This window comes from Phocoena sinus, chromosome 15 (genome assembly GCF_008692025.1).
Source record: "Phocoena sinus isolate mPhoSin1 chromosome 15, mPhoSin1.pri, whole genome shotgun sequence".
Lineage (NCBI taxonomy): Eukaryota > Metazoa > Chordata > Mammalia > Artiodactyla > Phocoenidae > Phocoena > Phocoena sinus.
The window spans coordinates 16,279,318-16,296,989 of NC_045777.1; the positions used below are offsets into that span (position 1 = coordinate 16,279,318).

The 17,672-nt window shown below is 50.1% G+C and overlaps 1 protein-coding gene across 1 annotated transcript in view; it reads right to left on the reverse strand.

Moving 5' to 3' along the window:
* Positions 1-5,617: 5,617 nt before the first annotated feature.
* TOX2 (TOX high mobility group box family member 2) overlaps positions 5,618-17,672 on the reverse strand; it is a 137,808-nt gene continuing 125,753 nt past the window's right edge. The window contains exons 4-9 of the mRNA XM_032607222.1: positions 12,617-12,856; positions 10,011-10,238; positions 9,466-9,546; positions 8,250-8,645; positions 7,423-7,550; positions 5,618-6,600 (exon numbers count right to left, since the gene is read on the reverse strand). Of these exons, the coding sequence (XP_032463113.1) occupies positions 6,564-6,600; positions 7,423-7,550; positions 8,250-8,645; positions 9,466-9,546; positions 10,011-10,238; positions 12,617-12,856 (1,110 nt within the window). The 3' untranslated portion in view covers positions 5,618-6,563. The remainder of the gene's footprint in view (positions 6,601-7,422; positions 7,551-8,249; positions 8,646-9,465; positions 9,547-10,010; positions 10,239-12,616; positions 12,857-17,672) is intronic.

Sequence of the window (17,672 nt, forward strand, 5' to 3'; positions counted from 1 at the left end):
GTGTCCCACAGGCGTGATTTCATGCCGCCCAGCCCGGCTTGGTCCTGCACGCTCCAAGCGCCGCGGGGTCCTGCCCCTGTTTTCTTGCCCCTCCAGAGTCCTTACTAATTCTCAGGGCATAGCGGTCAGCTTGGGCTGCCACGACAAGTACCACAGACTGGCGGGGGGGGGGGGGATTCAACCACAGAAATTGATTTTTCTCACAGTTCTGGAGGCTGGATGTCCAAGATCAAGGTACCACCAGTGTCTGATGAGAGCTCTTTCTTCGGGGTGCAGATGGCTGCCTTCTCACTGTGATCTCACATGGCAGAGAAAGCGGGGGAGGGGAGGAGAGAGAGAGAGGGATGGGGGGAGACAGAGAGAGAGAAATTACTCCTCTCTGGGGTCTGTTCTTATAAAAGCACTAATCCCATCGTGGGGACCCCACCCACATGACCTCATATAAACCCAATCACCTCCAAGTACCATCACATTGGGGGTTACGCTTCAACATATGAATTTTGAGGGGACACAATTAAGTCCATACCCAAGAGCAGCAACCAAATGACAGGTGGCCTCGATGTCCCCTTCTCCCTCGACTGGAATGCCTTCATAGTGGTTTCTTTAACTGCTTCACGGCTGCAGTTTAGAAAGCTCTTTCCTGCCTGGTACTCTGTCTGATTCCCTTCCCACCCCTCAAAGGCGGTAAGAGTCCCATGTTACATGGTGGAACCGGCGAGTATATAGCAGGACAGAGACTGGGGCTGAGGTCCCTGCAGCCAGGGCTATGGACTCCTCGCCTGTGCTGCTTCTCTCGGCCAGCAGCTGTCCCTGTGCCACTGCACCTCGAGTCCCCGTCATTTCCAGCGACACAGTTCATCCGAGCCATCCGAGCGCATCCCTCTCCTCCACTGTCACCACCCTGTCTGGTGCCACCATCTTCTCTCCCCTGGATGACAGCACAGCCCCCTGACTCCTACTCTCCTCCCGACAGCCAGAGATATCTTGTGAAAATGCAATTGGGATTGTGTCCCACCTTCACTTGAATGACTTCCTGCTGCCCTGACAACAAAGGCCAAACTCCCTACTGTGGCCTAGGAGTGCCCATCAGGCCGCTGGCAGCATCCTCAAACCCATCTCGTGCCACGCTCCCCTTTGATCACCCCCCAGCCACACTGCTTTCCTTGCTAAGTCTAAAACAAACCAGCTTCTTCCTGCCCCAGGGCCTCTCCATGAGCCTTTTCTTCTCTCAGGAACCCTGTCCTCTCAGATGTGGTCACTGCTGGTTCCTTTACCTCCTCAGGTAACCTCCATCCCCTTTCTGAAGTGGCCCCAAGCTCCCTCCACCCATCCCTCTCGTGTCATTCTATTACTTTGCCTTCTGAGCATTTGTCACCATCTCAAACTATCCTTCTTCTTCATCAGTTATTTGTGTAAAAATATGTTGGCTGGAAGGAGCGGTTCCAATGGCCCAGTGCAGGTGACCAGGGCTGCCGCTGAGGTGTACGTGTTAGAGAAATTGATTCACAGTTGGGGCCAAATATCACCACCCCCAACACACTCATACCCAGAGCTCCCGAAGAGATGCGTGAAGCTGCGCCTCTCCACCGAGCCAGCGTCCTGGTGCCATCTACACCTGCGTCGCGTGGGAGGGGATGGTTGGAGCAGGGAAAGCCACCAGGATCCCTTCCTCAAGAGCCCTTCCTTCACCGCCTTCTCCCAATCTAACAGGGCCACCCGTTATTCTTGCTCAGAGCAACTATTTTGGGGCCCTTCTAAGCATCCTTCTCACTTGATGTCTTATATGTATTGGTGGGTATCCTCGTTTAATGCTTTATTTCTCCAAGAGGGTGGGGGCCTGGCCTATCTTCTTCATCACTGTGTTGCAACACCACATACAGTGCCTGGCACTTAACAGGAGCTCGTTAAATATTTGTTGAACGAGTGCCGATTAACCCGCTTTGTGTTTAACAGGAACCTCTGGAGGGCAGCGTACCTCCACTGCAAAGCCTGGCTCCGACGGCAGAAGATCAAGCACGGTCAACGTCGGATGGGCAGAGATGGGCAGGTGGGCGGTGGGTAGGGGTGCCTTCTGGCAGCAGGAACACCCTCCCTCTGGAGAGGAGGGAGGATGGAGGCCCAGGTAACCCCTGCATGTGGCGTGAAACTGAGGCCAGACAGATGAAGGGCCATGGCATTGTGATGAGGGACAGCCTGCCTGGGAGAATCTTGGCTCTGCTTCCTGTGGGTCGCCTGACCTTGGGCAAGTTCCTTCCCCATTTCCTCATATGTGACTTGGAGTGAGTAAAAGTCTCCTCTTCCAAGAGTTGCTGTGAGTAATAAGGAGTTAATAAATACGTGTAAAGTTCTTCGAAATTATTATTATTGGTGTTATTTAATCTCTACACCGGAAGGTACAGTTTCCCGTATTATGTACTAGCCAGGATATAGTGGGGTGTGTGCGTGGGCATTGTGGGCGTGTGGTGTGTGACGTGTATGGCGTGTGTGCCCATGTGCTATGCATGTGTATATGTCTATATTCTTTTCCATTATAGGGTATTACAAGATATTGAATACAGTTCCCTGTGCTCTACAGTAAATCCTTGCTGTTCATCTATTTTATATACATAGTGCGTATCTGTTAATCCCGTACTCTGAATGCAACCCTCCCCGCCCAGCTTCCCCTTTAGAGAATCACAGCCACAGGGCCAGCCTCTGGCATCTGGGGTCAGGGAAGCATGGCACTCTCCAACCACGGGCCAGTCCTCCAGTTCAGTCCTGGTCACTGGGCAGGGCACAGCCCAGATGTCCCCTACCCGGGAAGCTTTGGCAGACGTCAGCCGGACTGGGGACCCCTCTTCTGCATTCTCCTGGCTCCCTCTTTTTGCACTGGCTACATAGTAGTTTTAATTTTATATTTTTGTGATTTATGAGATGAAATTATGACTTTACGATCAATTAAATATTACTGTTTTCCTCCTCTGCCTCCGCCGCTTGCCTTAAGCTCCTAGACTGGCAGAATCCGCGCTCGATTCCACTTGGCCTCCCTGGTGCTCAGCGAAGGGCCTGGCAGAGACTAACTCCTCGGTTATTTGCGTTCCTGCTGAATGAACACATCGAATTTTCGCATCCTGGACTCCGAAAGTTAATTGGAAGGCCCATCCGTGCCATGTTGCCCACAATCGGTCTAATGTGGAAATCTGTACGTAGCCCTGGAGGGAGGGGTTACCACTAGGCAATCTTAGGACCAGCTGTGCCTTCCTTCCGGGGTGGGAGGCTCGGCCTTTGGCCCCGCTGTGAGCCCTGCTAGGATTCCAGTGTGTTTAGAGGGGCTGGGAGATGGATGCCGCTGAAGCAGGCACTTGGCACCAGGAAGGGCGAACGGTTTTGGTTCTGGGGCCAGTTTCACGGACAGGGGGTGGGCTGGGCGTGGAGGGTAGCTGCAGGCAGGAGCTGAGGGTCCTCACAGTGTCAGGGCCACTGCACTAGGGTCCAGGCGATAGCACGTGACCTCGAGGTACGGCTTGCCCAGGCCACAGACCGGCCTTGGCGTAGCGGGGGCGCAGTGGCTGCAGGGGTACCTGGTCTATTCTGAGGCTGCGGAGCCCGGGGTGCAGGTTTGGGAGCACAGGGTGAGGGCATCTGCGGCAGAGGCCTCAGTGCTTTCACGGCGGGTGAGGCATCGGGCTCCCGGGGACTCCGTGGGCTGTACCAACATCATCTCAGGACAGAGTTGGAAGAAGGCGGCAGACACTGCTTCCTGGGGAGAGGACTTCTTAGGGGAGAGGATTTCTTTGTGAGTATGTGGGAACCTAGATCCCCCCTTGCGCGAAGCTTGGGTTGGTTTCAGGGGCTGAAAGTCTTGCATTTGAAGGTAGGGCCGGAGCCAGTGAAAGAATCCGGAACTTTACTGGTGTGGCCTCACTGTACTCAGCTAGGACGCGCAGGTCCATGGCCCGAGAAATAGAGCCTGAGGTGGGATCTCCGGGTCAAGAAGCTTACCAGGTGGGTGCTCTCAGAAGGGGGTGAGGCAAGCAGGGCAGGGCAGAGAAGCAGCTAAGCAAGGATGGAGACCTGCTGCGTCATGACCTGCCGGGAGCTCCGGAGCGTGAGTGGTACCAGGGAGCCGGCTGCTCCGTCATTCGGTCCCTAGCTGAGGATAGCTCTGGGGAACGGGGCATCCCCTCCTGGTCTAGGGCAATGACTGGGACAAAGGGGGCCGCTGAGAACTGTGAGTGGCCACCACTCAGGAGCTGGGAGATGGGTTCTGGCCCATAAAGCGATCTGGGGGAGGCACCAACAGCATCCACTGTAGTTAGCATCGTGGACTCCACGGCCCTGAAATCAGCCTTCTTGTACCTTCCACTGACCATTGGCCCTGTTTCCACTCTCTGGGGCCGCAGGACGCACCCGCTTGGCCACCTCCTGATATATGTAGGCAGAGTATTCAGACTCTGCTTGGGTGCCTCTGACTGTCCCTTGCAGCCGAGAGAGAGGCCAGCCTCGGCACGTGGATGTGTCCGAAGGGATCCTGAGCTCCTGGTGCAGCGATGGGCGGCGGGGCAGGTAGGAGCGTCCGCCTCGAGAGCAAGAACCCGATAGCCTTGCACTCTTGTTATCTGGGGTTGTCTGCACGGATCGCAATGATGCTGTTTTCTCCGATGTAGAAGCAAGAGTCGAATATTAAACTGTCATCGGTGTGTTCCTGACAAGCTCCACATGGGAAAGGAAATCGTGACCACATGAACTATTCATGCTTCACATTGCAATGATGCTACCGACATGACAGCGTGTTGTCTTTGTTTGGCTGGTTTTTCTTTTTTTCTTTTTCCAAAGTGGATTACAAAGTGCCCCCCTAGTGAGGAAACTGCCCACAGAGAAATTGTGCCTCATCCCGGGAGCTGTCGTCTGGGCGAAGCGGGGCTACATGATTGGAGAACGAGGGGCCAGGCCCGTGGAGCCTCCTCTGTCTGGGTCATGGGCCTGGTTTGGGGTGCCAGCACCTGTCCCCCTCCTCAAAATAGCTGTGTCACGGGGCGCAAAAGCTGCAGTCTCCCCAGAGCTCCACGACACCAGCGATTGTGATTTTTCCGGATACAATTAAAGTAGTCACGTAATTATTACTTTTTTGGGAAGTATCACCCCCTAAAATCTGTCAGGAAACCTGGCTAGGAGCCTCTCCTTGTCTGGGATGCTGGCTACCCTCGGGCTTGGAGGAGTCCCTCTGCCCGCCCTGGGCTCCTGTTGCCCTGAACCCACCTCTCACTTCCACCAGACTGGAAGCTTCCAGAGGTCAGAGGCCCCATCGGTGGTGAGGGAGTGGTCAGTAGGGACTCACTGCGGTCACCTGCCCGTGAGGGCCCTTGCGTGGCCAGCACTTTATGCCAGAGCGCCTGGAATCATCATGAGAACCCTACGAGTTCACATCATCATTAACCCACTTCTACAGATGGGAAGACTGAGGCCAGCAGGGCTCTGTCACCCATAGAGACCCTTCGGGGTGGGGAAAGGGCAGGTGGGACTTTGCCCTCAATCTGACTGACACCAGGGGCTCTGTCCTGGTGAAGCCACCACCGAAGTCCACTCCAGAAGGTCTGGCCCTGGCTTACCAAGTGTAAGGAGAGACAGGCTTGTTGCCAACTTTTCAGAAGTTTTATTACAAAGAACTTCGAGAGAAGCACTGCACCGAGGCAGACATTTGCAGGGTCAGAAAACGGCTGCAAACATGAAGAACCCAGACCCAAACCAAGCCCCCAAAGCACGCACACTTTATGATAAACTGCAGTTTCGTTCTCAGTTGTTCCTTATAAATAGACAGAAGTCGTTGTTGGCCATTTTAAATAAACGTATGATCAAAAAAAAAAAAAGGAAAAAAAAAGCGCGACATCTCTGAGTGTGGCTATAAATTGTCCGGTTCCTGCTGTACAGACGAGCAAACGGTTTGGCCGCTTCTTCCGTGCACATCTCCCTTAAGATAACACTTAAAAAAATGTGCTAAGGGTCATAGAAAATGCTTTTTACCTTAAAGGAATCTACTTTCCCCCCACCCCTGCCCACCCTGCAACAAAATAATCTTACAGGTGTCTTCAGCACAGTTTCTAAAACACTTGGTCAACTAGTACTTACACGGAGCCAACAGTTTATGTTTCATAATGTCTTGTTCGCACTGTAAAACCGTATTTGCACATCTGGGGCTGAGCTGGCCCCTGCCCTATGCATCTGGGGGCGGGTTTCTGCTGCAGTGATCCGTCCGGGGGCGGCTCACGCGACTTTGGGCTGGGGCCAGACGTCCCGACATGGGGTACGGTGGCAGGGAGAGGAGCAGGGTCCACGGTAACCCTGGAGCAAGCAGGTCAGGGGGCGGAAGGTTCCTGCAGGTTCTTTGGGCTGGCGGCGGGCGGTGCGCTGCCTCTGCAGAGTCTGGTGGGAGGTTGAGGAAGAGACTCAGCCCGGGGCTGTGGTCGTGTCACTGCTCTCTCTTCTCCAGCACCCTGCTTCCTGCCAAGGCCTCTTTTCTGCTGTCAGCCCTTCAGGCTCTGAGCAGTGCCCTTCCAGCAAGCCTCAGGGAGGAGAGGGAGGCGGGCTTAGGTGAGGTAGAGCGATTTATCCCTGGGGAGGAGGCTGGGGGAGAAAGGAGAGGCTGTCAGAGTGGATGTGACGCCTCCACCCCGCCCCAGGCGCCCCCCTGGCCCTCAAGGGCCTGGACACAAGGCCCGGGGCACGTCAGGACACCTGCTCCCTGGCCCTTCACGCCCTCCCTGGATTCGGCTGCCCCTCTGAGGATGAATGAGGGTCTGTCCTGGCCCCTCCCTGACTATCCACTGGGTAGAACCGAACACCCCTCTTGGAATCCTGGCAGGGGACCACCTGGTCCTCAGCGGATACAAAAAGCTCAAACCTCAAAATGAGACCAAGTCTGTGCTGTGATTGGTGCCCAGAGCTCCCATGGGATCGGGCTGAAGCCAGTCTCCAGCTGAGGCCACGCCCTCGCTAAGCTCCCTCCCTGCCCTGGTCTGCTTCCCTCCCCCACCCCGTATCCTGCAGGTTCTCCCTGAACACGTATACATCGTCGAGGACACCCAAATCCCTGCCTCAAGCTCTGCTTCTGAGGAAGCTGACTGAAGACAGATGGCTTAGCTGCGAATGCCATGTCAAGCACTTGTGAAAAAAAAAACAGGATATAAGGAAAAGCAGCAAGAGTGAAGACAGGCCTCAGTTTCCCCTGCGGGCCTGGCAGCAGACCAGCTGAGTCCCTCTGGGGCCTTGCTTTGGTCCTCTCCTGAGGACGATGGGCACCCGGTGCCCAAGAGGACCTCCTGCAGGGCTGACAGTGACCTGCGCTGTCCCCCTCGTCTTTTCCCACCCTGTCATCCCGTCCTCACGCTCCACGTGTAGGCAGGACAAGGGCAGCGCCGAGGGCGGGCGAGTGGGGTGAGGGCCGACCTGCAGGTGCCGATGCCACACTCCCCGCTGGGGTAGCTGCCGTCCCAGTCTCCGCTGCTCGTGGGGTTGGATGGGCCAGGGGAGCGGGATCCGGAACCACTGGGGAACTCAGAGATGTGAGGGAAGTCCTGCCGAGGTGGGGAGGAGGCGGTGAGCAAAGGAGAGAGAATGGGGTGCATCTCAGGCAGCAAGAGGGGACGGGGGCGTGTTCGCAAAGACACTTCCCCGGCTTATAAGAAATCTCCGCTCTGCCTCTCTGCCTGGACCGCTTCTTTCTTTTCCCTAGTAGAGCACGTTCTGGAAAATTCAACCCTTGTCTTAGCTACATGGGGGGGAGGGGGTGACGGACTTTCTTTTCCTGGACCTCAGTTTCCCACTCTGTAAAATGGATTTCTTGGGCTGAGTGACCTCCCAGGGCCAAGCAAGCCTTGTAATTACCAGTGTCTGTGGAGCAATTAGGGGGATCTGGCTTCAAAGGCTCTGGGGAGAGCCAGGAGCTAGGGTTGATCTAGCAGAAGCCACAGTGGCCTCAACCCCTCTGGCCAGAGAGCAGAAATGGACAGAGGCTGAGGGAGGAGGGTCTGAGATACCCTAAGAATCTGAAGAACCTGTCTGGCTACTTGCCAACTGTTCTCTGTAGCCAGAGCATCTCAGGCAAGGTGTACCGCCCCAATTCACAGTTGCAGTAACTGAGGCTCAGAGAGGTAAGGTGCTAAGGCTGAGGTCACACAGCCGGTGAGTAGCAGGGCCAGTATTTGGAACCCCAAGCTGCCTCCCCTTTCTGCAAGGGGTCCCCGAGGGGCACGTTCTCACTGGATCCTGCTTACCTGTGGCCCTGGAGGTGAGGGGCTCACGGCCAACTGCACCTGGAGTGCCATGGGAGCGGGCAGGATGGGAGGCTGGGGGGCTGGGGACATGCTGACAGGTGGGCTGAGGAGGGCGCCCTGGGTGTGGGGCGGCAGTGGCAGTTGCTGGTGCAGGGGGTTGCTGAGAGGGAAGGAGGGGGGCGGTGGCGGGGATGCGCTGAGGCCCGGCAGCAGTGACTTGGAGCCCAGCGTCCGGGCAAGGCTGGCGGGGGAGGCCCCGCTGCGGAAGGCCTGCAGGTCGGATGGCGTCAGGAAGGAGGCCAGGCCTGGCATGGCGTACATGGGCTGCTTGGGTGGGAGCATTTTGGCTGGTGGGTTCGCCTGAGTGTTCTTGGTCTCACCCTGGTCGGGGGAGCTCTGGAAGGAGACAGACACCAATCACTCCGGGGAAGGTGCATAAGCCAGAACTTGGGCCACGAGATCGTGTGGTTTTGTCACCCACTGGCGTGGCTCCTGGATGGCTCTCAGGCCCCTGGGGAAAGAGCTGGGGACTCACCAGAGATAATTCAGGGTCGAGCACACTTGGCTCTGACCATCCAACCACCCCTGCTTTAATCCCTGGGGGCTCCCCTGCCCACGGGAGAACCTATGCTTCTCAGCCTGACCCGAGAGGCCAGCATCGTCCAGCTGGGCTATCCTCTACTTAGGCTTCTCCCCAGCCTCTGTGCCTTAGTGTGGGCCGTTCCCTTGATTTGGGACACCCTCTTTGCTTGGCCCTTTATGGCCTAACCCAGAAGCCACGTCCTCTGTAGCAGCTTCCAGACCACCCGCTGCCCCCCGTGGACCACACAACCACTGCCAACGCTGAGCCTCCTGCAGTGCTGGTGCTGAGGAATGAGGCAGAGAGCGCAGGACGGGAGGAAAGGCCACATCTGAAGACTGGCAAAACTGGGCCTCAATCCTGGTACAGCCACCTAACAGGCTGGCTACTCGCAGGCAGGTCGCTTAACTCCGCCGTGTAACAGGTTCTTCTTGGAAGAATTAAATGAGATGCATGTATACTATGCATGTAAAGCATAAGCTTGGCACAGAGGCGGTGCACTGGAGAAGGGACCACATTGGTCTTATCCATCCCTTCCAAGACCTATGGTGTTGACCATTCCCGCCTTGGTTCTTGCTCTATCCCTCAAGTGGCCCCATTCTTATCAGGGCTGGGCCTAGGGATTCCAGGTGTTACCTTGGAGACAAGGCTGGCCCTGTAGGCTGCCAGAGCCTTCAGATACTCCTTCTTCGCTGCTTCGGTCTTCCTCTTGTAGGCCTGAAAGATCCAAGATGTGGGCAATATCGAGGAGAGGTCAGGTGGTCAGCCTGAGCTCACAGGGCTGGTAACTGGCATTTACCTCGGAGCTAGCTCTGCTCCTATTCTCCCTGCAGGCCCCTGAGAGGAGGCCACGGGCCTCTGGTCAGCGGATAAGAAAGCTCTGGCTTGGACCCCAGACTTTTAGAGTTGGAGGCCAAGATGGATGAAGACGCCTGTTCTCATTTAACAGATGAGGAAGCAGAGGTCCAGTTTTTTTCTCCACTTAACCAAGTGGCTAGTGAACGCAGCTACAAAACAGCCAAATCAGAAGGGTCCTACCTCCCCAGCTTACAGATGGGCAGACTGAGCCTAGCAAAGACCTCTGCAAGAGTCTCTAGTTCCAGAGGCTGGGCCTGGTTCCAGACCTTCCAAGTCTGACCTCAGAGGCTTGAGGGATGGCCCAGAAAGGGATGGAGGCTCACCTGCTTCTGCTCCTCTCCCAAGCTGTCCCACATGGAGGCCACGATTTTGGACACGTCCCCGAAGGTTGCACTGGGGTTCTGTCCCTTGATGGCGGCCTGAGTGTCTCTGAAGAAAAGCGCGTAGGCCGATACAGGCTTCTGTGGCTCGTTGGGGTCCTTCTTCTTCTTCTTCTTTGGGTTCTTGGCCTTTCTGCCAGGGTCGGCGGAGGGTCTCTTTTCTCCCGACATCTGCCCGGATGAGAGGAGTCAGAAATCAGAGAAGCCTGGGACCTCCTGCCAAAGGGGACCCGACCCAGCCTCAGGCAGAGCTGGACTTTCCTCAGCTTTTCCCTGCCTGCCCAGCCTTGCTTATACACAGGCAGCACCTGGGGGCTGGCCACGCTCCCCCCGGGCTTGCACACACACACACACACGCACACATGCATGCACACATGTCCTGGGTATGAGCCCTGGGTTTTTCTGTTTTCTTTCTTTCTTTTTCTTTTTTTTAAATCTAGTACTGCATTTTTCATTTAACTCATCAATGAGAAGCAGCATGATGGTAAAGTTGATTCAAAGAAATACAAGAGAAAGAAACTGGTTAGTGTCCTGGAGAGCAATAAAGCTATCACCTCTGGGGCTTCTAGTCTTCTGTACCGGACAGAAGTCATTTGTGTCTCTACAGGGAAAAATTCATTTGCCTCGTAATCAGACAAAAATCGTTTACATCTTCATTGCTTTTCCCCCAAGTTAACATCTTCCTTTACAGAGTGTAAAACCCCCTAATCAATAATGAAGGAGGAATCAAAACAAAGGCACAATCTCCCAGAGAATCAGATAATTTTTGAGAGTCTGTTAGATGATGCTGTAATATGCCATTGAAAGAATGTGCATTTATCCGTTTTTGGACTATTTCCAAGTTTGGGACAGATATATTTTTCTTAACAGCTCTCCCCTCCCGTGATCACATATAATCCCCAAAGATTATCCTTGATTACATAAGATCAGTCTCTTCCACCACATTTCAGCCGTGTGATTTGGGTCCAGTGGCTTAGTCCCCCTGACCCCCTTTGAAGTTGTTGGATGGAGTGAGGTTAATGGAACTGTCGCCAGGTGTGGCCTCACCCTGGACACCTGGCCTCTGATGCAGTCAGACGCCAGGACCACCATACTGCGAGCACCTCACTTAGGGCTTCCAGGATGCGGAGCGGGTGGGAATACCCCCCCACAGACTAGGACTCCCAGGCCACCCAGGGACCAGGGATGTTGGTCAAAGGCCCTGGATCCTGCCATGGAGACCATGGCTCTATGCACCAAGGAAATGAAAGTGACACCATGAACTGATAAGGAAACTGTGGGCCAGTGGATAAGACTCAGGCCTGCACATCTGAGGGACGGGGAGGGGCAGTCTGTAGCCACATTGGTTCTGTTCCTGAGTGTTTCTCTGCAGCCACTCACCTCCCCAAGCCTTAGTTCTGTCAGCACCGTGGCAAGGCTCTGACGGGATAGGAGATGCGGACGGATGCACCTTGTAATTGATGGAGAGCTGAGCAGATGGGGCACTGCAGGCGGTTAAGAGCACATATGCTGGAGCCAGATTGCAACCACCTTGGTTTAAATCCTGGTTCTGTGACACTTGATACATTACTTAACCTCTCTGTGCCTCAGTTTCCCCATCTGCCAATCGAAGATGATAAAGGCACCTACCACATAGGGTTGCGATGAAGATTACGTGGATTAATTCCTGTCGTGTCCTTAGAATAGTGTCTGGCCCGTGAAAGTGTTTTAGAAGGGTTTGTTAAATAAAAAGAAAATAAAATTAAAACCGCCCCCGCCTGGACTACAATAGAGACCAAGTTATCCTGAGGATGTAGCTGGACCAGGATCCAGAGGTGCCCACCCCAGCCTGGAGGTCAGGGTACCTGCAGGATGGCATGGGTGCCACGGTTACTGCCCAAGGCCTCTGCAGGGCCGCCACGTGGAAAGGGGTGAGAGGCCCTTAGGAAGAAGAAAGGGAGGGAGGTGTTGTGGAATCAAGCCTTGATTCTGCCGGCGACTCATTGGGAGATTCCGGGCAAGCACATCCACCCCTGGCCTTTCGGGGCCTCTGTTTTCGTAAAAACAAGGTGCTCTTCGACAGGGAGGGAGATCTAGAGTCAGTGCAAAGAAAGGATGGGAGCCTGGACACATGGTGAGTTCTCATCCCTGACGTGTTCTTGAAGAGGCAGCACTACACCTGGTTCCAGGGATACAGGGTGGGCCACGCCCCCAAGGGGGGGGGGGAGTCATTTTTAGTGCTCCATCCTGCAGTGCTGCCCAGAGCACTGCAGGACCACCCATCTTTGTGGTCCTCCAAAGTGGGCCAAAAAGGCCAAAGTGGTCATAAGACATGGCCCTGAGGATCTTGCCAATGCCATCAATGCCACTGAAATGACCCATTGGCTATTCAGGAATAAGACGACATCACGTTTATCCAGAATTTTCCTCCTTTTTTTTTTTTCCAGCAAAGGGTATAGTTATACTCTTCTAGTCTTTTTTAGAAGTAGGTGATGACCATTTCCATGCAGGGCCTGTCCCCTTGCTGACAGGAGGGCATCTTAAGCCTTTGCATCTCCATCCCTACGTACCTTGAAATGCGCTTCCGACTCCTCCTCCTGAGTTGAACTGGAGGGAGACGGGGTCGCCGACTTGCTCCCTGGGGGTGACGGGGAGCTGTGGGCGATGCCACTCCGGACGCCCATCTGAGAAATGAGCTGGGACTGGCTGAGGGCGCTCATGTGGCTGGCCAGCATCGCCGGGCGGCCCAGCAGGGGCCCTGGTCGGCCCGAGTCATAGGCAGCAACCTCTGAGTGGACCATCTCCTGGATCTGAGAGAAGAGGAGATTGCATGTTGAGTTTGAAAGGACCAGCACATCTGCATGTGTATGTACCAGACTCAGAGGAGGGGGTCCCCTCTGAGCTGTGGCTTCCCCGTGGATCACCCACAGGTGAGGGTCCATTCTATTCCAACCCCTGCACGATTAGATGCACCTCTGGGGGGTGCCATTCTGTTGATATTCACCCTGGACAGAGAGTCAGCATCTCAGCCCTTGCTAGAGAGCGCAGTCCAGCTGTGAAGAGATCATTTTATGATACTGGGTTTTCCTTCCTGGAACACGGTGTACCTTTGCATTTATTCACTATGCAGTGTGATAGCAAAGAGCATAGACGTTGGAAGCCGAGGGCATTTTGAATCCTGGTTCTGCTGCTTATACACTGGGTGACTTTGGCCAAGTTACTTAACCTCTTTGTGCCTCAGTTTCTTCACCTGAAAAATTTGGATAATGATTAAACTTATCTTCTAGGGTTGTTAAGGATTAAATCTGCCTGGCACATAGTAAGCCCTATCTTGTACGAGGGTTTGTTAAATACATAGAATAAATAAATCCCTTAATAAAGTTTGCACATTTTCCCCCCACAGGTCAGTCGTTTTCTTATTATCTATTCCCCATGATATTTTCTAACTGGTTATTTTTAGAATATAAAGCAAGCTACTGATTTTTATATACAGGCATTTCTCATACTAAACACATTTAGAATAGTGTACACTTTTTGCCTAAAAATTACATACACACACACACTGTTCAGTGAGGCATGCCAATTTGCATAGTCTTACAATTATTTTTATTTCCTCTGAATTTGTGGTTAAATCCTAATTTTATTTATTTATTTATTGCGGTACGCGGGCCTCTCTCTCACTGTTGTGGCCTCTCCCGCTGCGGAGCACAGGCTCCGGACGCGCAGGCTCAGCGGCCATGGCTCACGGGCCCAGCCGCTCCGCGGCATGTGGGATCTTCCCGGACTGGGGTACGAACCCGTGTCCCCTGCATCGGCAGGCGGACTCTCAACTACTGCGCCACCAGGGAAGCCCTAAATTCTAACTTTTAATATCCAGTATCTGTGTTTTCCTTTACTTGTTCTTCGTTAGGGAGCCTCATCGGTTTTCTATTTTATTTTGTGGGATTTTTTTTTCCTCCTCAAAAGAATCAAATTTCAAATTTGTTTATCAGGTCTACTCCTCCGTTTTCTAATTCTTTAATATCTAATTTTATCTTTATTAATCTCTTCCTCTGATTTTTACATATTTATTAGTGTTGCTTCCCCCTCAATTTTGGGTCGCATTTTCAATTCAGTATTTTCATTCTCAGTGTTTAGAAGTAGGTTTCATGCTATGAATTTTCCTCTGAACACGACCTTAACGTTTCTCAGACTTCATCACGTGAGATTTTCATTATTGTTCTTTTTGGTGTATTTATCTTTAAATTTCAGTTTTAATTTCCTCTCATCCAATCGATGTTTAAGAAGAGTTCTGAAATTTCTTTTTTTTTAATTTAATATAATTTAAAAAATTTTTTGGCTGCATTGTTTCTTCGTTGCTGCACACAGGCTTTATCTAGTTGCAGCGAGCGGGGTCTACTCTTCATTGTGGTGCGCGGGCTTCTCATTGCGGCGGCTTCTCTTGTTGCGGAGCACGGGCTCTAGGCGCGTGGCCTTCAGCAGTTGCAGCACCCGGGCTCAGTAATTGTGGCTCGTGGGCTTAGTTGCTCTGCGGCATGTAGGATCCTCCCAGACCAGGGCTTGAACCTATGTCCCCCTGCACTGGCAGGCGGATTCTTAACCACTGTTAACCACTTGCCTGTGTCACCAGGGAAGTCCAAGTTCTGAAATTTCTAAGAGGTCAAAAATTTTTGTTGTTTCTTTTCCTTTTGCTCCTAATTTCTAGTAACAAACGTGATCTAAGAATATGATCTGTACTATTTGCACTTTTGAAAATTTATTGAGGTTTCCTTTAAGACCCACATATGTTTAAATTTTGTATGTATTTCACAGTATTTAAGGGCAAAGGGGAGCTGTGTTTGCAGAGTAATATAATAGTGTGACATTTCTCTGTCTTATCAGTGGTGATTATATTATTTCGATTCCTTTGGTTTGTCGAAGTTGCCTACAACTTTCTGCTTCCATCAAAATCTCCCTTTAATGCTTAAAGTTTTTGTTTTGGGAATTTGATGTTGGTTTTTATTGCAAAAAGAAAACTGGCAATTATATCTTCATAACGGATTAAACTTTAGTATTATTATAAAGTGTCTAATTTTTGCCTTGAATTCAGTGGAATCTGATATGAACATTGCTATCCTTGCCTGTATATATATTTGTTTGAATTTGTTTGGTGTTTCTTCATTTCTGAGGAACTTTCTTTTTTACGTGTCAGTTTCCATTCTTTCGGGTTATCTTTGTCAAATGTTGGTTTTTTTGTGTGATGGTCAGCTTTAGAAAAAGAACTGAGTTGTTTCTCTTTTTCATTATGTCCTGGAAGAGTATAAATAACAAAGAAATGATTATTTTCCTTAGAGAACTGAAAGAGTTTAGACATAAAAATATCTGAGGCCCAGGGCTTTTTGAAAGATTGATTTTCACAATATTTGCTATGGCTAATAGGTCTATTTTAGTTTCCACATTCTCTTGAGTTAGTTCGGTTTTATATATATATATATATATATATATACACACATATATATATACACACACACATATATTTAGAAAATTGTATACTTCATCCAGATTTTAATACCAGTAGCATAAAATTAGGATAACATTACCATATTTTTAACCTACTCTATGGTTTTAAATCCCCATTCTCAATTGTAATACTGTGAATGCATGTTGCTTTCTAAAATTTTCCTTCTCAAAATGTATATATATATATATTTTTTTTAAACATCTTTATTGGGGTATAATTGCTTTACAATGGTGTGTTAGTTTCTGCTTTATAACAAAGTGAATCAGCTATACAAAAATGTATATATTTTTAACTGTCCAAAGAACCAGTTCTTATATTTAAACAAATCTATTTGACAACTTTTCTGATCATTATTAAATTTTGCTTTTCTCTCTATTAATATTAACTTCAGGTATCATGCTGCTTTTTATCTAGCTTTTCAAATTAAACAATTTACTTATTTTCACATTTTCTTTTTTAATAATAGATGTAGTAGGGCAGGGGTTCAAACAGGGACACTTTTGCCATGTAGGAGATGTTTTTGGTTTTTAACTGGGTGAGGGGGTGCTGCTACTGGTGTCTAGTGGGTCGAGGGGCCAGGGATTCTGCTCAATACCCTATAAAGCACAGAATGCTCCCCAACAAGAGTTATGTACCCAAAATGTCAACAGTGCTGAGGGCGAGAAGTCCAGCTCTGTAACCATGATTTTTTCCTCCTGAGGAGGACTGTAGCTGAATCACAGAAATATTTTAAAAATACTCTACAACTGAAGATTTGATTTTCCTTTTTACCCTAAAATTATTTGGAAAAGAATCTTTATTAATGTAGCCTTTTGTGACTGTGGCCAGGGAACATAACTCCTAGGATTTTATCTTTGTGGTACTGAAGTTTTCATTATGGCTTAAGATATGATCAATTTTTGTAAAACTTTCATGTGCCTCTGAGATAATGTTTACTCGGTAACATACACATTTCTCTATGTGTCTATTCAATAAACTGTTTTGACTACTTCAGCTGTGAAATCTCGAGAAAAATGAGTTTAAGCCTCCTACTACTATTGTGTTCCTATCAGCTTCGCTATAGAATTTAAACCAGTTTTCTTTATATTGATGTGGTTATTCATTCCCATATATGTCCCAGAATGCTATATTTTCACACGGCTTCTTGTTAATTTTTTTAAGAGTATGTTTGCCTCAATTAACGTTTCTATCTTAAATCCTACTTTATCTGTGGCAATTATCACTTTCTTGATTTCTCCACTGTTTTATTTACTATACTTCAATAAAAATTTTTTTTAAAAACCACAGTGAGATATCACCTCACATCTGTTAGAATGGGTATTATCAAAAACACAAGAGATTACAAATGTTAGCAAGGGTGTGAGAAAAGGGAACCTTTGTATCCTGCTAGTGGGAATATAAATTGGTGTAGCCACTATGGAAAACAGTATGGAGGCTCCTCAAAAACTTAAAACTAGACTACCACACGATCCAGCAATCTCATCCCTGGGTATATATCCAGAAGAAATGAAATCACTACTTCGAAGAGATATCTGCACCCCATGTTTACTGCAGCAACATTTATAATAGCCAAGACATGGAAACAACGTAAATGTCCGTGAACAGATGAAGGGATAAAGAAAATATGGTACATTTTACAATGTTATTCAGCCATAGAAAAGAAGGAAACACTGCCTTTTGTGGCAGTGTGGACGGACCTTGAGAGCATTAGGCTAAGTGAGATGAGTGAGACAGAGAAAGACAAATACTTTATCTTCTCACTCATATGTGGGTTCTAAAAAAGCTGAACTCAAATAGAGAGTACAGTGGTGGTCGCCAGGGCCAGGGGGTTGGGGGAAATGGGTGAAGGTGGTCAAAGGGTACAAACTTCCAGCTGTATGATGAATAAATTCTAGGGATCTAATATACAGCATGGTGACTATAATCACCAATACTATATTATATAATTAAAAGTTGTTAAAAGAGTAGATCTTAAAAGTTACCACCACATACACACTTATTATGGTAATTATTTCACAGTATATACACGCATCAAATCATCACGTTGTATACCTTAAACTTAAATATGTTAAATCTCAATAATACCTCAATAAAGCTGGAAAAATTTTTGAACACTTTGAACAAAA